The following is a 20,853-nucleotide window of genomic DNA, read 5'->3' as shown; positions in this document are numbered from 1 at the left end:
ACCTTCTTGCAAAGTTAGTTTGTAGGGGACCGGCTATTTGGATTGCAGATAGCCAAGGAAGATAAAGATACGGTAGCCATATGTTTCAGTAGATAGAGAGGGCAGAAATGGTCTGGAGGTGTAACTGAGGTCTTGTCACATGGAGATGAGGACAGTCATTTCAGTCTGAAGTCATGGGTCTAGCTGGGCCTGGAAGATGGGACCGGGCTCAGAGCAGGCAGTGCTGGCTTACCTATCCTAGGAGTGGGTCTCAAGTGAGGGAAACAAATAAATAAGGAGAGTGATCCAAAAAGTTCTCTGCAAAACTGGAGCAGTTTCCTTTCCTGTGCGTAGTTTTCTCGTCTATAAAATAAGACCACCAAAATGAATGACCAGGGAAATTCCTTCAAAACCTCACATTCCTTAACTATGACCTCTCTGTCCCCATGGGACTGAGAAAACTGTCTCACCAGTAGCTGGCATTCATGTGCTGGGGTCTCCTAAAGTCCTTCTTCTTTTGGGACTAGTGTAACTTCTGTCTCATTGTCCATGGACAGACAAATGGGTAGAGGAAGTGTGGCATATATTAACACATACAGTGGAATATTTAGTCATTAACGTCATGACTCATGAGTGAGTCAGTGAAGTCGCTCAGTCATGTCCGACTCTTTGCGACCCCATGGACTGTAGCCTACCGGCTCCTCCATCCATGGGATTTTCTAGGCAAGAGTACTGGAGTGGGTTGCCATTTCCTTCTCCAGGGGATCTTCCTGACCCGGGGATCGAACCTGGGTCTACCGCCTTGCGGGCAGATGCTTTACTATCTGAGCCACCAGGGCATCCCATTAACATCATTGAAAGTGAAAGTGAAGTCGCTCAGTCGTGTCCGACTCTTTGCGACCCCATGGACTGTAGCCTACTGGCTCCTCCATACATGGGATTTTCCGGGCAAAGGTACTGGAGTGGGTTGCCATTTCCTTCATCATTATCACTCCTTAAAAAGGGAAGGAATTCTGATACACGTAAAACATGGAGGAACCTTGAGGGCATTATGCCAGAGTGGAATAAACCAGTCACAAAAAGACAAATACTGTATGATTCGGAATCTAAAGTAGTAAAGTTCATAGAAACATAAAGTTGAGTGGTGGTTACCAGGGGGCTGAAGGGAGGGACAAGGGGCAGCAGTTTAATGCATACAGCATGGAAAATCTGTTTCACAAAAATGTGAAGATACTGGATGCTACTGAGCTGTACATTTTAAAATGGTTAAGATGGTAAAATCTATGTTATTGTTTTAATCATGATTGTTTAAATGGAGAAAAAAATGCACTAGGGACCAAAACAAAACAAACAAACAAAAAATCAAACTGAACACTCTGTCCAATCCTGCTTCGACACTAAACACAACACTCTGAAAATTCTGTTACTGCCAACTCTGAATTCCTGCTTGTGCAGGTATCTTACATTTAATAGATACAAAATCTTGTTTTGTTTGCCTCTCCATAGGCATCACCCCAAAGAGCGTGACCAAAAGAGTGAAAGAAACAGTAGTGCTATCCTGTGATTACAACACGACCACTGAAGAACTGGCAAGCCTTCGGATCTACTGGCAAAAGGACAGTAAGATGGTGCTGGCCATCCTGCTTGGAAAAGTGCAGGTGTGGTCTGAATACGAGAACCGTACCATCACTGACATCAACAACAACCCCCGAATTGTGATCCTGGCTCTGCGCCTGTCAGACAGTGGCACCTACACCTGTGTTATTCAGAAGCCTGATTTGAAAGGGACTTATAAAGTGGAGCACCTGACTTCAGTGAAGTTGATGATCAGAGGTCAGTGGAACTTTCTGATTTTCAATAAGCCATTGATAGGAGTATGTCTTTGATGTCCTTAAAGACACACTCCTATTGGTTTAAGTGGAAATTTTACCAGAGGGGTCTATCTCACTTCATTTCTTAGGACTGAGTCTCTAGTTTTACAGTAAATCGTAATTTGTTTTCTCAGGATGTCCTAGAAATATCTGTTAGTTGCATTTCTTGCACTTTGACAGTCCAAGCTCATGACAGCCACCATGGAGCACTCTCATGACCTGAAGCACCTTCTGAATCATAAAGGAACACATTTGATTTGATGTAGTTGTACTGTTTTTTTTGTTTGTTTTTTAGAGAAGGAAATGGCAACCCACTCCAGCAGTCTTGCCTGGAGAATCCCATGGACAAAGGAGCCTGGCGGGCTACAGTCCATGGGGTCGCTAAAAGTCGGACACGACTGAGCGACTAATACATAACATAGTTGTACTGTTAACTGCACTAGATCCAGTAATATATTCTCGTAAAGTATATTGAAGGGTATAAAAGCTGCACAGGCATAAATATTTTTCAAGTAGTATTTGAATGTCTTTTACTATTATATTTACTGCATATTTGAAGCTCTCATCTAACGGTCATTCCTGCAAAGTTAGATGTTAGAAAACTGTGAAAGGTAGGGTAGGAACCAGCCTTGACTTAATCACAGGTAATCCTGCTAGAGGACACTGATATGTCCTGAACCCTCATTGATAAGTGGCAGCCCTGGGCCATTCCTTCATACTTGAAACTCAAACACATTTCTTTTTCTTTCTGGGCACTTGAGCCTTTAGTGGAAACAAAACCTTTTAACAAAAGGTAAGAATTAACCTTGATAACAGTTAGCTTAAGAGGATCCTTAGTGAGCTCTTCACTGTTCTTCCCTGCTTTTGGTCTTCAGCCATATTGAATTTTTAGTTGTGTAACACCCAGATCATACCTAAAGCTTAGGAAGTAAGCCAAATTTACACAGGATTATCTTAAACTTCACTCTGTGTACTCCCTATCCATGGAGAGAACAAATATCCATGATCATGTGGTGGGATGTGAGGGGCTCTGAGAAGCCGATCTCCTCCAAAACTTAGAGCTGCATGGATTCCTCCAATTCCCACTATTACAGCCTCTCCTACTAGTTTCAGCACTATTCTCCCCTCATGTATGTGTCCTCAGCTGGTAAGTCATGTCTGACTCTGCAACCCCATGGACTGTAGCCCACCAGGCTCCTCTGTCCATGGCATTTCCCAGGCAAGAATACTGGAGTGGGTTGCCATTTCCTTCTTCAGGGATCTTCCCAACCCAGAGACTGAATCCACATCTCTTGCATTGCTGGCGGATTATTTATCACTGAGCCACCTGGGAAGCCCTCCCCCTCCCTCCAGGATCCCTATTAAAGATGAAAATATGTTACCTGGGTGGAGATGTCATCACAGACATATTAGCCTGTATCAGTTAATTACGTTAGAGACATAGTCGGTCCTTTAACAGAATATCCAGAGAGAAACAGACTCAGAACATGTACATTTTGACAGAAAGATAAAGAAGAAGATCCAAGAACGAGAGAAGAGGCAGAGTTTCAGGGAGGCCAGGCCTTAGTAGCAGGTTATAGTTGGAGACCAACGCAGCTAAAGGGCTAACAGGGAGAGTGCTGTTTGAGGCTAACATGGCCTCAAACGGGGATGCGGCGCCAAAATCAGACAAGGGAAGACAAAAGGGGAAATACTGCTTAATTAGACCCAGAACCAATTCTGGTATTCCCAGTTGAATCAATTAGAACGGTGCTTCTCAAATGATAAGGTGCCTGTGACTTGGGGACCTTGTTCAGCAGGTCTGGCACTTCTGACAAGCTCCCTGGTGATGCCTGTACTGCTGCTAAGGATTATAGTCTGAGAAGCAAGAAATTAAGTAAATGCTCATTTGGCCAAGGTGACCAACTGTCCCAGTCTGCCAAGGACTGAGGAGTTTCACTGGACATGAGACTTCGGGTATTAATACTGGGAAAGTCTCAGGCTAACTGGGACAGGAAGATTTCTCTACATTGCCGAAGGATACAATAACAGCATAGTATCATGAAGCGGGATAGCTAGTTCCTCAAAGGTGCTGCACGACCAATGAAAACCTGCAGCAAGCAGCACAGTTGAGGCACTAGCTATACTAGTTAACATTAACTGCTGCTGCTGCTAAGTCGCTTCAGTCGTGTCTGACTCTGTGCGACCCCATAGACAGCAACCCACCAGGTTCCCCGGTCCCTGGGATTCTCCAGGCAAGAACACTGGAGTGGGTTGCCATGTCCTTCTCCAATGCATGAAAGTGAAAAGTGAAAGTGAAGTCGCTCAGTCGTGTCTGACTCTTAGTGACCCCATGGACTGCAGCCCACCAGGCTCCTTCATCCATGGGATTTTCCAGGGAAGAGTGGAAGAGTGGAGTGCCATGGCCTTCTCCCAACATATTAACTAGGTTAACAAATTTGTACCTTTCTAAAACGTGTGCACCTTTTCCTTTCCTAGTAGGATATTCTTACTGTACCCATTAAGAGTGGTGAAAACTTGGGTTAACTGATTGAAACGAGATACAAAAGAGTAATTCTTCGGTGGTTCAGTCTTGCAAAACCTTTGGAGCTGCTACTCTGAACAGATCATCTTACAGAAGGAATAGAAGACAGAGCTTAGGCTGTTCTAAGTCCAGGCAGACCTTGAAAAGATGATTTTCAATACGATCCTTGGTGTTGGTGGCATTCTTGTGGTTAAATAGTTCTTAAGAAAAGCAAAGTCCAGAAATGAACATGAATCATAATTTGGATATGTGTTACTTAGATTTGTTATTCCAAGTTATAACATGACATACTGATATTATAAGAAACAAAAGGAGTATTCTTGTTAGCTACCATTACAATGATTTGATCTTACAGGATAAATTAAAGGAGTAGAAAATAATGTCAACTAAAAATGGCTTAAGAAAATGTCAGACAATTTGGGAAAAGGACTAATTCAAAAAAGAAAGGTGACTCTATCTGTATCTAGATCCAAGTTTTTCCTTTCCTTGGCAATTATAATCACTTGTCATAACTTCTCCTCTCCCAGTCCTGGGAGCTTTCACCTGGCAACCTGATTTACATGGAGGAACTCCTCTAAGAGAGGACACATTTAAGACTCACATTAGTCTAACTAACTTCCTGTATGTCAGTCTCTGGTCTACGTGATTTATGTAAATGATACCATTTAACTCTTACAACACTGGGAGGGAGGTATTATAATCCCCTTCTTACAATGAGCAAACTAAGACTGAAAGTGGTTAAGTAATTGGCCCAGGATTAAAGGCAAAACTGGTTTTAGAACCTGCCCTTGATGACCACGGTGCATTATACTACATCCGTCTGTGAGGCTCTGAATTCTGAAAAGAAAACTAACATATGAGATGACGTATGAGAGGGTTAGTCCTGTGTGTGTTCAGCTGTCTCTGACTCTTTGAGACCCCATGGACTATAGCCCATCAGGCTCCTCTGTCCATGGAATTTTCCAGGCAAGAATACTGGAGTGGGTTACCATTCCCTTCTTCAGGGGATCTTCCCAACGCAGGGACAGAACCCACCGTCTCTTGCATCTCCTGCATTGGTGGGCAAATTATATACCACTGCATCACACACCAACGCGGGAAGTCCACGTTTGGATTGGTCCCCCACACTTATGCTAAAGAACTATAAATTCTTTAAGCCTCACAATAAGTGAGAAAGAGGTGAGTGGAGTTTTTTCCTGTTTCCTCTGTAGTCATTTCATTATGCTTTGCTTTGTGTGTGTGTGTGTGTATATATATATATATATATATATATATATATATATATTTAACTTTACAATATCGTATTGGTTTTGCCATATATCAAGATGAATCCGCCACAGGTATACACATGTTCCCCATCCTGAACCCCCCTCCCTCCCCGTACCGTCCCTCTGGGTCGTCTCAGTGCACCAGCCCCAAGCATCCAGTATCATGCATCGAACCTGGACTGGCAATTCGTTTCATATATGATATTATACATGTTTCAATGCCATTCTCCCAAATCATCCCACCCTCACCCTCTCCCACAGAGTCCAAAAGACTGTTCTATACATCTGTGTATATTTTAATATGTTATTAGGGGTCAAAAACACAAATGAAAGAGTGCCTCAAGTACTTTGGAGGAATATTAGGAAGGCCTCTCTGTCCTTGTTAGGTGTATCAGAACAGCAAGGGGATCCGTAAAGTACGGTGGTTGAGATTACAGGCTCAACAGTATAAAATTGGAACAGAGGTCTGTCTGATTAAAGACTAGTTTTGAAAATGTAAAGGTAATGATAAACAAGCTCTAGAGTGGTGTTACTCCAGGTGTAGGAACTAGGGGGCCAGCAAAGTTCAGACCATACAGGTAGATTTACGTAAGTTATTGTCAATGCTCTGGTTCTCAACTTGGGTGGTGGGCTCCCAGGTATACAGTATAGTATGAATTAATAAATAGATACATAAAAGAGGGTCAGGTTGTATACCTCAAAAATTGGGTAGAAAGGGAAGAAAAAGAAGTAAAAGAAAGGAAGGAAAGGAAAGGAAAAGAAGGCAGACATATTTAAATCTGCTTGTTTATAACTATCTCTAATACCATGCCATTGGTATTTTTCTGAGGCTACATTTTTTCTCAATATAGTCTTATTTAATGTTTTAATAAGACAGCAAAGTTTAAAGCTCTAAAAAAGAAAGGAAAAGAAATCAACGGAAAGGAAGGCTCTGGTATCAGAAAAACTTGAATTCAGTTCTCCCACTTATTGGTTGTGATTTCTCTAGACCTCAATTTGACTATTCATAAAATGGAAACATTGTATTAGGATAAATAATACAAAACTACTGATATTTGACCTTTTTGGATCTACAACCTACCTCCTAGGGTTGTTATAAAGACAAAATGAGATAACGTCCAGACCTAGGAAATATTAACAGCTCAATAAATGTTGTTTTTAAACTCAAGCACTATGTCAATATTTATTCACATGAATTTAGTTCTTTAATAAGTGCCCTCCTACCTCCACTCCATCAAAAGTAATGAATTGATATAATCAACTCAAACTAAAGTTAGTCTTTGGGTTATACATAACTACTAATACTTATGGGAAGTTGAAAATTATATTTTATTATTCTTATTAAAGCTATGTATTAAAAATATAATTATACACAAACATGTAATGATATGTACCTACATTCTTGTTCTTTCTTCAGCTGACTTCCCTGTCCCTACTATAAATGATCTTGGAAATCCATCTCCTAATATCAGAAGGGTAATTTGCTCAACCTCTGGAGGTTTTCCAAGGCCTTACCTCTCCTGGTTGGAAAATGGAGAAGAATTAAATGCTACCAACACAACACTGTCCCAAGATCCTGAAACCAAGCTCTACACGATTAGCAGTGAACTGGATTTCAACATGACAAGCAATCACAGCTTCTTGTGTCTTGTCAAGTATGGAGACTTAACAGTGTCACAGACCTTCTATTGGCAAGAATGTAAGTGATTGTCCTGGGGAGTTTCTGCTGTGTAGAATCTAAAAAGAAAATAACTCAGCCAGATACATTACACAATTATGCATATTGACTCTGATGCTATTACTTGCAGTATTTTTTAGATGTGCAAATAAAATAATAAAGAAGTGTTAGTATGACTTATTAAGGTCACTGTACAAGGTTTGACTATAATGGTACTAATTTTATTTTCTTTAATAAACATTCTAAAATTTAGATATCCAAGTAAGTTCTGTCAAGTCAACATCTTAGGAAGTTATTATAATAATATTGTTGTTATTGAAAGCACTAAAATTTGCCCTTCTTTGAAATTGCTCTCTAGGCTTTGGCATTCCATTTTTTAAAATTTTTCTTTTAATTGGAGGCTAATTACTTTACAATATTGTGGTGGTTTTTGCCAAACATTCACATGAATCAGCCATGGGTGTACATGTATTCCCCATCCTGACCCTCATGCATTGAACCTGGACTGGTGACCTAGTTTACATATGCTAATATACATGTTTCAATGCTATTCTTTCAAATCATCCCACCCTCGCCTTCTCCCACAGAGTCCAAAAGGCTGTTCTTTACATCTGTGTCTCTTTTGCTGTCTTGCATATAGGGTCATCGTTACCATCTTTCTAAATTCTATATATATGTGTTAATATACTGTATTGGTGTTTTTCTTTCTGACTTATTTCACTCTGTAGAATAGGCTCCAGTTTTATCCACCTCATTAGAACTGATTCAAATGCATTCTTTTTAATAGCTGAGTAATATTCCAGTGTATATATGTACCACAGCTTTCTTATCCATTTGTCTGCCAATGGACATTTAGGTTGCTTCCATGTTCTGGCTATTGTGAACAGTGCTGTGATGAACATTGGGGTACATGTGTCTCTTTCTATGCTGGTTTCCTCGGTGTATATAACCCAGCAGTGGGAATGCTGGGTCATATGGCAGTTCTATTTCCAGTTTTTTAAGGAATCTCCACACTATTCTCCATAGTGGCTGTACTAGTTTGCATTCCCACCAACAGCATAAGAGGGCTCCCTTTTCTCCACACTCTCTCCAGCATTTATTGCTTGTAGACTTTTGGATAGCAGTCATTCTGACTGGTGTGAGATGGTACTTCATTGTGGTTTTGATTTGTATTTCTCTGATAATGAGTGATGTTGAGCATCTTTTCATGTGTTTGTTAGCCATCTGTATGTCTTCTTTGGAGAAATGTCTGTTTTGTTCTTTGGCCCATTTTTTGATTGGGTCATTTATTTTTCTGGAATTGAGCTGCAGGAGTTGCTTGCATATTTTTGAGATTAATTCTTTGTCAGTTTCTTCATTTGCTATTATTTTCTCCTATTCTGAAGGTTATCTTTTCACCTTGCTTATAGTTTCCCTCATTGTACAAAAGCTTTTAAGTTTAATTAGGTCCCATTTGTTTATTCTTGCTTTTATTTCCATTACTCTGGGAGGTGGGTCATAGAGGATCCTGCTATGATTTACATCAGAGAGTGTTTTGCCTATGTTTTCCTCTAGGAGTTTTATAGTTTCTGGTCTTACATTTAGATCTTTAATCCATTTTATTTTTGTGTACGGTGTTAGAAAGTGTTCTAGTTTCATTCTTTTACAAGTGGTTGACCAGTTTTCCCAGCACTACTTGTTAAAGAGTTTGTCTTTTCTCCATTGTATATTCTGCCTCCTTTGTCAAAGATAAGGTGTCCATAGGTGCATGGATTTATCTCTGGGCTTTCCATTTTGTTCCATTGATCTATGTTTCTCTTTGTGGCACTTTCATTTTGGGAGCCCCCTTCCCATGATGGTCCCATGATGTCAAATCATTGTCCTTTGAGGGTGAATGTGCTTTTTAAGAAATACTTGTTCATTCAGAACCAAGCCTGGCAAAGAAAGTGAATGACAAACTACTAGAGGACAATGCTTGAAAAGTGGTCATTTTTGACCAAAACCATGACCAAATATTTACCCTACATGTAGTAAACTTATAAAATTTTCTTTCCCCAAGAGGTGAAATCATATGAAAATATAAAATGGAAAAAGTAGGGCTTACATAAATGTATGCATATTAAATCCACAATGGGTTATTACAGAAGAACTCACATATTTGAAATACATTTCTAGCGCATTTGACTGATTATATGCAGCATCACCAGGCCTCTGCCCACCCCCAACCCCACTTATAACAATATGTTTTGTGGCTGCACAGTAAAAAACAATACTTGTGTATAACATATTGATATTATATATAGTATATCTTATATCTTCCGTTTATCTTTGCTTGTAGTAGAGGAGATATTTTAGATGGTCTACTAGTTTATTGTAGGTAAGATTAACTCTAGGTCTTTCCATCTTGAGTGGGTTCTTTGTTTTCCGTAATGGGTAATGAGATAAAATTTGGGGCAAAAATTAGTTCAGATACTAACTAAATTTTGTTGAAACATGATACAAAACTAGTTCAGATACAAACTAAATTTTGTTGATATGATTTTATTAATAGTCCAAACTCATCTCTATCATATTTCATGTATCCTAAAAAAGCTTATAAAAATTAAGTTTGAATCATAAAGATAGTTTACTAATTCATCATTCTTGTCACTCTATTGATAAATAATTAATCAATTTTAGATCATCATGATTAAGGTAGAAGTTAATAAATACAGCTTCAATTATATTTTGTTTTAGACATCATTTATATTTGGAATATGAATATGTATGATATTTTGAGGCAATGGTTAACAAAAATTTTCAGAAAAGGGCCAGATAGCAAATATTCTTTACAGGTCATAGTCTCTAGCAACAACTCAGTTCTGTTATAACATGAAAACAGCCATAGACAAGACATAAATGAAGGACATGGCTGTGTTCCAACAAAATTTTATTTAAAAAATAGGTGGTAAGCCAGGTTTGGCCTACGCATGGTAGTTCATTAACTTAAAGGAAATAGAATGTAGTCCTTTAAATAAAAGGATGGATCTATAATTTAAAGATGATTTAGACTGCCCAGCTTTATCATCTTTTCTCTAATTTGTCTTTTCTCAACTCTTCCTTCATGCTGAAGATGAGCAGTATCCCTTTTCAGAATAATGAAAAATACTGGCTCTTTGTCCTCTTTGGTCTACATTCACAATGACTCATGGAGACAGGATTAACTGTTTAATCATTCCTTCTTTCAATCTTTTTTTTTTTTTTTTTAAATTCAGGCTTCATTAAGTAGTTGTCACAAAGCAAGCATCTTGCTAGGTGCCAGTGTTGTCTTTATGGTCAGACAGCTTTAAATACTTCAGCTGGGCTGCAAATGTCATTCAGAGTCAGAAGCAAATAAAGCATCTGTGGGGGTGTCAAGGGGTGACTGCATAAGCAAATGTAAATTAGTGTATATAGTGAAAGAAAGTGAAGTCGCTAAGTCATGTCCGGACTCATTGCGACCCCGTGGACTGTAGCCTACCAGGCTCTTCCATCCATGAGATTTTCCAGGCAAGAGTACTGGAGTGGGTTGCCATTTCCTTCTCCAGAGGATCTTCCCGACCCAGGGATTGAACCCAGGTCTCCTGCATTGTAGGCAGACGCTTTACCATCTGAGCCTCCAAATTAGTGTACAGTTGATAGCAATTTTGAATGGATGTGAGCAAAGCTCTACTATTTAAATACCCACTCTTAACCCCAAATTTATTAATTAAGCAGACTGGGTCTGTGGCTCTTTTAGCCTGGGCCCACCTAATTTGTTAACCCTTGATGTACTGGAACGCATGGGGGTGTGTGTGTGTGTGTATATAAGGGGTGAATCAGGGAAACCTACTCAGGCTGTCTTATGAGCTATATGTGCAAATGTCCTCGCACAACTATACACTTGGGATTTTGGGTCTTCCCCATGGAGTAGTGCCAGTTTCCTAATAGGCATCACGAGAGAGTGGGATTGCTGTTACTGATTCCTCCTTTCTCTTAAACACTTACCTTCTTCTAGGCTGAGTGAGGCTTGAGAATGCATGAGGAGTGACCTCTGAGAGGAAGCCTGTGAAACATCTAGACTCCCAGGAAAACAGCAAGAGCTTGTTATTTTGGGTGTCATTTTGGTCTGCAGAGGCCAACCCTGGTAACCACTGGATGTCTCTATGCAATTGGGTGTTTTAGAGAAAAATACAAAAACAACTTACCCTAGTTTTCAAGTAGTGGGTGCTCTATGGTCAAATGTACATTTTATAATGATCACTGTGGCAGAATGTATAGGAATTACTAGCACCTAGAACACCAGAGGCAAAGAAACCATAAAGGCTACTTGGTTGGAGATCAGAAAAACCTGAACTAATTATTGCAAGAGATTTGGAGAAAAGGAATCAGTTGCAGAGATAGTCTCAGTACAGAACAGAAAGTCAGTGGGAGCTACTGAGAAGTGAGCACGAAGGCAAGCCTTCCCTTGGTCACTGATGGTGTTTCCATTAACTGAAATGGGAGAATGCAGGTGGTAGATACACTTTAGAAAGAATACATATGCTGAGTTCAATTTTAATAGGCTGGCATCCAACCATCTAGTTAGCAGTTGGAAATACAAATTTGGGGCTCAGAAGTGAGATCAGAAATATGATATACAGACTTAGAAATCAGCTGGTGTTTCCAACCTTGGGTGTGGTTAAGATTGCCCATGATTACCAGGGCTAGTGAGAGAATGGGACCACAGATGGAACCATGGGGACAAGCTAAAGAATAAAAAGAGGAAGAAGAGCTGATGAACAAAACTGAGTCACAACAAACAGAAATAGATGAATGTGGTGTCACAGAAGTCCCAGGAGGAAAAGTGTCAACAGGACCAAATGCTGATGAGAAGTCCAATAAGCTAAAGACCAAAATTTATCCCCAAGGCATATAATCAGAAAAATGAGAATCAAGTACTTTGTATTGTATTAATATTTATTGTAAACATTAATTTTATAATATTAATATTGTAAATATTGTATTTTATATTATAAATATTGTATTAATATTTCTAGTATTGATAAATGTTTAATATTTATTGATGAGCCACTCCAGGGAAATCAGAGGAGGATGAGCTGCTAGTATTTCTTTAGTGTCTCTGCCCTTTCTCCAGATGTTGGTGCTAACTATTCCTTAAAGGAGTTGAAGAATAAATGGTGTAGCTGCTGCTCCTGAGTGGAATCAGGAGCACCTTTCTCCTCCCACCCACATCCTTCCTCGTGTGCCCCCTCTTCTTTCTGGTTCCCTGTGTTCTACAGATGAGAGCCAGTTTGCAGAGCTCTCCTCCAGGATGATCCTACCTACCACCAAGCGACAGCCATGCTTGGTTCTTTGCTGGGTTTCTTAAGCTCTAGGCTGAATGATGAAAAATGTGTTAATGAAAATGAATGCAAAGTGACTTCTGTAGTTTTAGGCAGCTGTTGTGAGGTGTGTCTGTGTATGTGTGTGTGTTAAAGAGGACACCCAAAAAGGGAGAAGGCATGACAGAGCTGGAGAAGGAAAATCTAGAAGGCACATCTAGAACACATCAACTATTAGTAGTAGTACATAGTAATATCAGCTATAGAAATACTTCTGTTTATTTTTCTACTTTATTTATTTAAAAAAATTGCTTATTAAGCTCTGATATTTGTTTATTTGGCCACAACACACAGCATGCACGATCTTAGTTCCCTGACCAGGGATTGAACCCATACCCCCAGCGCTGGAAGTGCAAAGTCTTAACCACTGGGCATCCAAGGGAGTCCCTAAAGTAGCTTTTAAAGGCTCTCCTGAGAATCTTTTCTTTGTGCCAACTTAATTCAGTAAATGCAAACATTTAAATTTTCTTTTTCACATTCAATATCTATATCTGACATCTGATATTAGTTGCCATAAGTATGTGTCTGATTAGAGTTATGCAAGAAAAATGATAGAAGCTGCATTTTGGAGAGCTAATCAGGCAAAGAAGTGAAAAATGCTTTACAGTTGTGTCATTATAAGGGGCATGAAGGGTATCTGAGCAGTTGGAAACACATTAGAGCTGACACTGTTCTTTTCCCTCAACAGCAAAACCAACCCCCTCTGCTAATCAGCACCTGCCCTGGACCATTATTATCCCAGTCTCAGCATGTGGGATTTCTGTGATCATTGCAGTTATACTAGCATGCCTGACCTGCAGTAAGTAATATCGTACTCTGGTAATGATCTCAATTCTAGACACCCAACCTCTTATCAGTACAGGTCAGCATCTCTCTGAACTTTTAAGCCTATTTCATTCTTTTTCGAGCTAATGGATGTAAACTTTAGTGTCTCCTTTACTTGTCTCAGCAAGTTCTGTTCATTCCCTGCACAGATATTTCTTGGACACCTACTATGTGCCTGGCACTCTACTAGGCACTGGAGTTACACAGATGAGAAATCACTGCCCTCAAGCACATTCTAGCTTAGTCCGTTTATCTTCCCCCAACTCTGTATTTTCTTAGAGATACTGAGGCTTGCTAACTAAATTGATAACATTATCTGATGCAAAGTGATAGTCTAATCTTTGATTTGGAACTGGAGGAAAGGCAAGAATGACAAGGTTTAGGGGCAAGAATCATTTTCATGGAGGAGGGTAAGATGCACTAATGAGATGTAGCTGAGTAATTATATCGCTACAGGTGATTTTACCAACTCTCAGTTCTTCAGAATTCATTTTTTGATGAAAGATCAGGAGTGGTTGAGGAAAGAAGAGATATTTGGCATATCTTTTTCCTATGAATCTAAATCTTTGGCCTTACACATATGCTCTACTCAATCTCTGTAATTAAGTGAAGAGGAACTGCTAGGCCAGTGTTAAAGCTATAGTCACCGGGAAGGAACACCAAGCTTTCTTGAAGCAGAAATTTTATACACTGAGCAAACTGGAAAATCAACATCTGCTGACTTTTCCGACTTCCAGCACACAAAACAATCAAGGCTCGAGGAAGTCACTAGAGACTCTGTTATGAACAACTTATGCCACGGGTAGGATAAAGAGGTCTGGTGGGCTCAGGGATGCTTCTAATATGTTTCCAGCCCTACCCCTCTAGTTTACAGTTTTTCATCCTTAGTACTGTTGACTTTGAGGGCTGGATAACTGTGCATTGTTCTGTGCGTTGCAATGTTTAGCAGCATCCCTGGCCTCCTCTCACTATATTACAATAGCACCTCTTGGCCCAGTTGTGACAACCAAAGATGTCTCAAAGCAGTGCACGTGTCCCCAAGGGGCGGTGGTGGTGGAAACCCGGGGTTGAGAACCACTGCCATAGTTCTAAGCCAGCTGAAGTTTTGCCAAAATATATAGGTGTGATTTAAGGGAAGATTACCTATCTAGATTTTTATTGCTTGCGCTTGCCTTCAAGGAAATGCTGCAAGATGCAGACGGAGAAGGAGGAATGAGAACATGGAAATGGAAAGGTGGTCTGTCTCCATAAAGTCTGTGGAAGGATGAAACTGACCAAAATGCCTGGAGGTACCTTCTCTGCCAATGCGGAATGTGTGAGATCTTGTGGCTTGCGAACACAGGGTTTTCTTCCTCTCAGGACCAAACCTAAGATCCTTTACCAACTACCACCTTCTCAAAATCCTCATTCAGAGTACTCTCAACAGGTGGTTGGCACATCTCTCCTTTCTCCTCACATAAAATTTGCTTAGTGTAACCTTTTCCTTTGTTGTGCCATTCTGCTATCTTAAAATGTTCCCCTCTTTTCAGTCAACTCAGTGTCTTTTAGTATCTGTCAAACACATGTACTATTTCTAGGGTAACTCCTTATTCTCATCATTCCGTTTCCCCTGTATCCCTCAGCACTGGGACACAGAATGGGGTAGCTCTGTACTAATTCAGTAACATCTCATTGGTCTGTCTGCCTCTTACTAAGATAGTCATCCCATTGACCCAAGCATAGTGTCATTTTCATAAAGAATTACCTCTTTGGGTCATTTTCTCACTTAAAAACAGAAGAAACCCCAGTGTCTACAGGAAAGGCTTCAGAGCTTACTTTCCATATTCCAGTATCTCCTCAGTGTAAACATCCTCAGTTGTTTCGATCGTCCTTTACATGGCAGTTTCCAGGAGCACATGTGGACACACTAGTCAATAAATGGTGTCCAAGACTTTAGATTTGATCTGATTCTAAATAGATGCTGCTAAGTCACTTCAGTCATGTCTGACTCTGTGCGACCCCATAGACAGCAGCCCACCAGGCTCCCCCGTCCCTGGGATTCTCCAGGCAAGAACACTGGAGTGGGTTGCCATTTCCTTCTCTAATGCATGAAAGTGAAAAGTAAAAGGGAAGTCGCTCAGTCTTGTCCGACCCTTAGCATGGACTGCAGCCTACCAGGCTCCTCCATCCATGGGAATTTTCCAGGCAAGAGTACTGGAGTGGGGTGCCATTGCCTTCTCCTCTAAATATATATGATGGAGTAATTACTGTTCATCCAAGGATGTTAAGGGAGCCTAACACAGAATCAGCTTTTGTGAGTAACACTATTACAAGTGTTGATCGCTCTTTGTGACCCCATGGACTGTAGCCAGCCAAGTTCTTCTGTCCATGGGATTTTCCAGGCAAGAATACTGGAGTGGGTTGCCATTTCCTTCTCCAGGGGATCTTCCCAACCCAGGGACTGAGCCTGGGTCTCCTGCATTGCAAGCAGATTTTTTACCATCTGAGCCACCAGGGAAGCTCCAATTTTGGGCTTTGAGGGAGCCCAATTTGCACTATTCTATAATCCCCAGGTCTTTTAAGAGAAAGATTGGGACATTAGAATCCAAGAGACTGATATCAGGACCAGGATGGTTTACAGTCTCCATAAGCAGTTCAGTTTTGACTTGTGAAGGTTAGGGTAACAGCTGCATACAAAAATCAGACTCTGCAGAGTTACTTCTAAAAAGAAAAAAAAAAAATGAGATCTAACATCTAAGACTTACAGAGCAGGTTATGCTTTCAGTTCAGTTACTCAGTCGTGTCCAACTCTTTGTGACCCCATGGACTGCAGCACGCCAAGCTTCCCTGTCCATCACCAGCTCCCAGAGCTTACTCAAACTCATGTCCATTGAGTCGGTGATGCCATCCAACCATCTCATCCTCTGTCATCCCCTTCTCCTCCTGCCTTCAATCTTTCCCAGCGTCAGGGTCTTTTCCAATGAGTCAGTTCTTCGAATCAGGTGACAAAAGTATTGGAGCTTCAGCTTTAGCATCAGTCCTTCCAATGAACACCCAGGACTGATCTCCTTTAGGATGGACTGGTTGGATCTCCTTGCACTCCAAGGGACTCTCAAGAGTCTTCTCCAACACCATAGTTCAAAAGCATCAACTCTCTGGCACTCAGTTTTCTTTATAGTCCAACTCTCACATCCATACATGACTACTGGGAAAACCATAGCTTTGACTGGACGGGCCTTTGTTGACAAAGTAATATCTCTGTTTTTTAATATGCTGTGTAGGTTGGTCACAGATTTTCTTCCAAGGAGCAAGTGTCTTAATTTCATGGCTGCAGTCACCATCTGCAGTGATTTTGGAGCCCCCCAAAATAAAGTCTCTGTTTCCAGTTTCCTCATCTATCTGCCATGAAGTGATGGGAGCGGATGCCATGATCTTAGTTTTCTTTACAAAAGCATTATTTCATCTTATAAAAATCTCTATGAGCAAGATCTGTTTTATGGAGAGAAACTCACGCCTCCCAGACATTGAGTGATTTGCCTGAAGTCAGACAGATAAAGAGCAAAACCAGAACCCAAACTGGACATCAAGCTCAGGTTCCTTTCATGGCTCCATAGCAGCCTATGTGTATTTCCCCCACAGCAGTCTCTCAGCTTCCAATTCTGCTTTCTTTACAACTTACTCATTCCCCAGGATGCCGTTCCCAGGATATTCGCCTCAGTTCTGCAGTTACCTTGCATTTCCCTGACTTTCCTTCCATCTTAAAAGTTTTGTGCTCAGTCAACTGAAGGAAGCCATGAACCCAATCCCCTACACAAGTCTTCTGTGGCCTGCTGTCCAGTTCAAACAGCTCTGCCTGTGACCTCTATAGTTGTGCTCTCTCAGGCACATCACTCTCCACCCTGGGTTTATTTTCATGTGTCTTACTTTACCAAATTGTAGGCTATCTAAGAAGAGCAAGCATGCCTGATACACCTTTGTTTGTCCCACACATCCGAGTGAGCGCCTTTATCGATAATGTTTGGATGGTTGGTGACTGCTGGTGTATAATACTTCAGTATTTCCTGTAGTATAATTCATCAGACCTGTCCTAAATTCTCTCATACTTTGGACCCGCCTTTATATCATTTAGCCATCAAGATCAGTATCTATAATGGTACCTCAAGCTGGGAATACCCTTGCAATAAAAAAATATAAAAATAATTTTAAATGTTTTCTTCAGGTCCTACCTCCATCTGAGATTGGCCTCCTCTTGGTGCTTCTGTGAACGGCCAGGATTATCCCACCTCAACCTTCCTGTATCTGTTCTCTAGGAGCCCCTTCACTCCAGTGGCTTTGCTGAAAGTGACTAGAGGAGTATGATGGGGACGGAAGTAGTTCTGGTGACCTTGCCCAAGGATTTGGAAATATGGAACTCTTTAGGCCTGGAAGAGACATTAGTGAAAACCACTTGCTAATGACAAGGATCTCGAAGTCCTGTGTGGTGACCTGAATTATAAGGGTCAGGGCCAGAACCCAGATTTGGTGCTCTGGCTCTAGTGTTCTTTTCCTTCACGAATCGGGCTCTGTGCTACTGACTGGTTTGTGTGCATATACACACACGTATCCATCAAAGTGCTTCTGGAAACAGAATTTATTCAGTATCAGTTAGGTCCATCTCAAGAGACTTAGTGTGATGAAGGAATGGAGGATGTCATGCTGTCAAAAACCAATCTAATGTTCATGTATGGGAAGCCTGTTGTAAGCAGACCTAGAAGACAATGGGAATAGTGCTGGTATTTAGCCAGGACATTATTTTCACTGTGTTCTCCTTTTTGGCTTTCCCACTTCTCAACCAGGTTCAGGAGAAAGTAGATCCATCTAAAACTGATTTCCTCTGACACAGAGGATGAATGACTTATACAGTAAGTCCCTTACATATGAACCCCCAAGTTGTAACTGCTACTGCTAAGTCACTTCAGTCGTGTCTGACTCTGTGCGACCCCAAAGACGGCAGCCCACCAGGCTCCCCCGTCCCTGGGATTCTCCAGGCAAGAACACTGGAGTGGGTTTCCATTTCCTTCTCCAATGCATGAAAGTGAAAAGTGAAAGTGAAGTCGCTCAGTCGTGTCTGACTCTTAGTGACCCCATGGACTGCATGCAGCCTACTAGTGTCCTCCACCCATGGGAATTTTCCAGGCCAGAGTACAGGAGTGGGGTGCCATTGCCTTCTCCGCCAACTTGTGAACTGTTAACTAAAAATAAATTTTAATTCCTTTAAAAATCTTTGAAGTAACAAAATAGGTATTGTGCCAATTTTTAATTCAAAAGTGAACCTATGAGCTGTTTCATTTGTAGTTACTTTCTAGAACAAGTTATTGGTTAGATCATAAATTTTAGATAGAAAAAAAGTGTGTTTTGCACACTTACACAACTTTCTCTAAATCTTTTCTTAGGGAAATTTGCATTTTTCTCCTTAACAGTTTATTGATAGCCTCAGTCTTAACCACAAAGACTGGCACTGTGTATTAAGTATATTGTTATGCCCTTGTTCTCTAATACAATATTTACTTTGTATATAAAAGTAAATATTGTATACAAAAGCTTACCAACTTTTTCCCAAGGAATTATCAAAAAGCATTCATTTGGACTTTTCATAGTATTGATTTTTCAGTTGTTCCTATTAAAAAAAATTCAGCAAAATCTATTCTTGTTTGACCTATGACCTGGTAAATATGATTTACTTCACAAAACAAAAAATAAAGTCATTCTGTTTGCACTTATTAACAAGTTGCAAACTTTCAAAACTGCGAACGTGCATTCGCATGTCCAATCATGTCAGTCAGTTCATGTGTCTGGCGTACACTGTAACATGCATTCTCTACAAGCGACTGTGCTTTTGTGTATTTTACAGTACTACAGAGCACAATAGTACAGTATCTTTATTTCAAGCCCAGGATGTCCAGAAGCAAGCGTAAAAGTAGCAGTATACAGCCAATTGTGTTAGCTGGGTACCTAAGCTAACTTTGTTAGACTTACGAACATGCTCTCAGAACGGAATTCGTTCATATGTAGGGGACTTACTGTACACCCCAAAGCACTAGTAAGGTTGGAGAGTGATAATGTTTGGTTCACATTGGACTGATACTCTCCTTAAATGGCTTTATGCTAGTTTAATCCCATTTGTAAAATCTTTATGAGAAGGTTCTCATTTAAAATGAGATAGTTTCATTGTGTATGTACTAAAGAGTAAGCTGTCTTTAGCAGAAATTGATCGAAGTAATGAAAACAGCATTCCATAAGGCTTCCTCAGATCCCTAAAGTGGCCTTTTCTCTGCAGTATTTCTGGATCCCCCTGACATCAGAGAATTGAAAAGAAAGAAGTGGCCAACTGCTGTTCTTATATGACTTAACTTATGACTCCTCTTTCTCTGAAATTGCCTTCCATGCTTACTGGACCAGGAGTGGACCTGGTCAATTAGACATTCTCATCTGAAAATCTGGAGTTGGACAGCAAGAGTTTGACCAAATTTCTCAAATGTGGCAGGATTTAAAGTGTTTCATTCCAGTAGCTTTAAGGATCAGATTATTCTATACAGTCTGAGGAACAGGGGTACACTTTTAAATGGTTGCTTACAGAACAAAATTACAAAAGAAAATAAAGGTAGTAGCCTTACAACAATTTAAAGAAGATAAACAATAACCGAAAAAAAAAAAAAAAGCCCAGGAATTGCTCCATTAAGAGTCATAATCCTTGGACATGATTAAAAAAAAGTAACAGCCAGTACAAACCTGAGACAGCTTATTTGTACTTTAAATAAATTATAGTAAATTATTGCTTATTACATTTAATAAATGTGTTAAAGGAGTTATATTTTACTTTATTAATAAAATTATTTTAAAACCAACCATCTAATTTTATAATTTCCATTTGAAAGATTTAATCTATACATGGGCATGAATAAAGCAATAAACTGCCAATTTGTCAGCAATTTATGAATAGGATGATTATGTTGGTGCAGAGGTTCTCATATCCTTTTAACTGCTAATATCTGTTGTTAGACAATGTCCTGTGTGCCACAGTATTGTGCTATGTCTTACACACATCATTTCATTTAGTATCTATTCTGAGATACATACTGTTTAACAGATGAGAAAACTTGAGACCTAAAGTAAACTGGCTTGGCTGTAAGTCACATGGAAGCCTCAGGGCTGAGATTCCAAGCCTGTGGTCTGCCTCTAGAGCCCACAGCTTTAGCCACTACTCTAGGCTGCTTCACAAACACTGCTCATGGGAACAACAGTGTTGTTAGAGTAGGAACTAAGAGGTCTAACCCCAAAACAAAGCACTAGCAGTTTTCTCATTTCAGTACACTTGGTTCAATCATTCTGC

At 40.2% G+C, this 20,853-nt stretch overlaps 1 protein-coding gene across 3 annotated transcripts in view; it reads left to right on the top strand.

Moving 5' to 3' along the window:
• Positions 1 to 20,452, top strand: part of CD80 (CD80 molecule) — a 34,233-nt gene extending 13,781 nt beyond the window's left edge. For all 3 annotated transcript variants that reach the window (XM_069554484.1, XM_069554475.1, XM_069554464.1), the window contains exons 3-7: positions 1,486 to 1,812; positions 7,060 to 7,341; positions 13,369 to 13,479; positions 14,685 to 14,794; positions 17,704 to 20,452. In XM_069554484.1, the coding sequence (XP_069410585.1) occupies positions 1,486 to 1,812; positions 7,060 to 7,341; positions 13,369 to 13,479; positions 14,685 to 14,773 (809 nt within the window). In that variant the 3' untranslated portion in view covers positions 14,774 to 14,794; positions 17,704 to 20,452. The remainder of the gene's footprint in view (positions 1 to 1,485; positions 1,813 to 7,059; positions 7,342 to 13,368; positions 13,480 to 14,684; positions 14,795 to 17,703) is intronic.
• Positions 20,453 to 20,853: the final 401 nt, after the last annotated feature.

This window comes from Ovis canadensis, chromosome 1 (genome assembly GCF_042477335.2).
Source record: "Ovis canadensis isolate MfBH-ARS-UI-01 breed Bighorn chromosome 1, ARS-UI_OviCan_v2, whole genome shotgun sequence".
NCBI classification, from domain to species: domain Eukaryota; kingdom Metazoa; phylum Chordata; class Mammalia; order Artiodactyla; family Bovidae; genus Ovis; species Ovis canadensis.
This window is presented reverse-complemented; position numbering and strand designations above follow the sequence as displayed.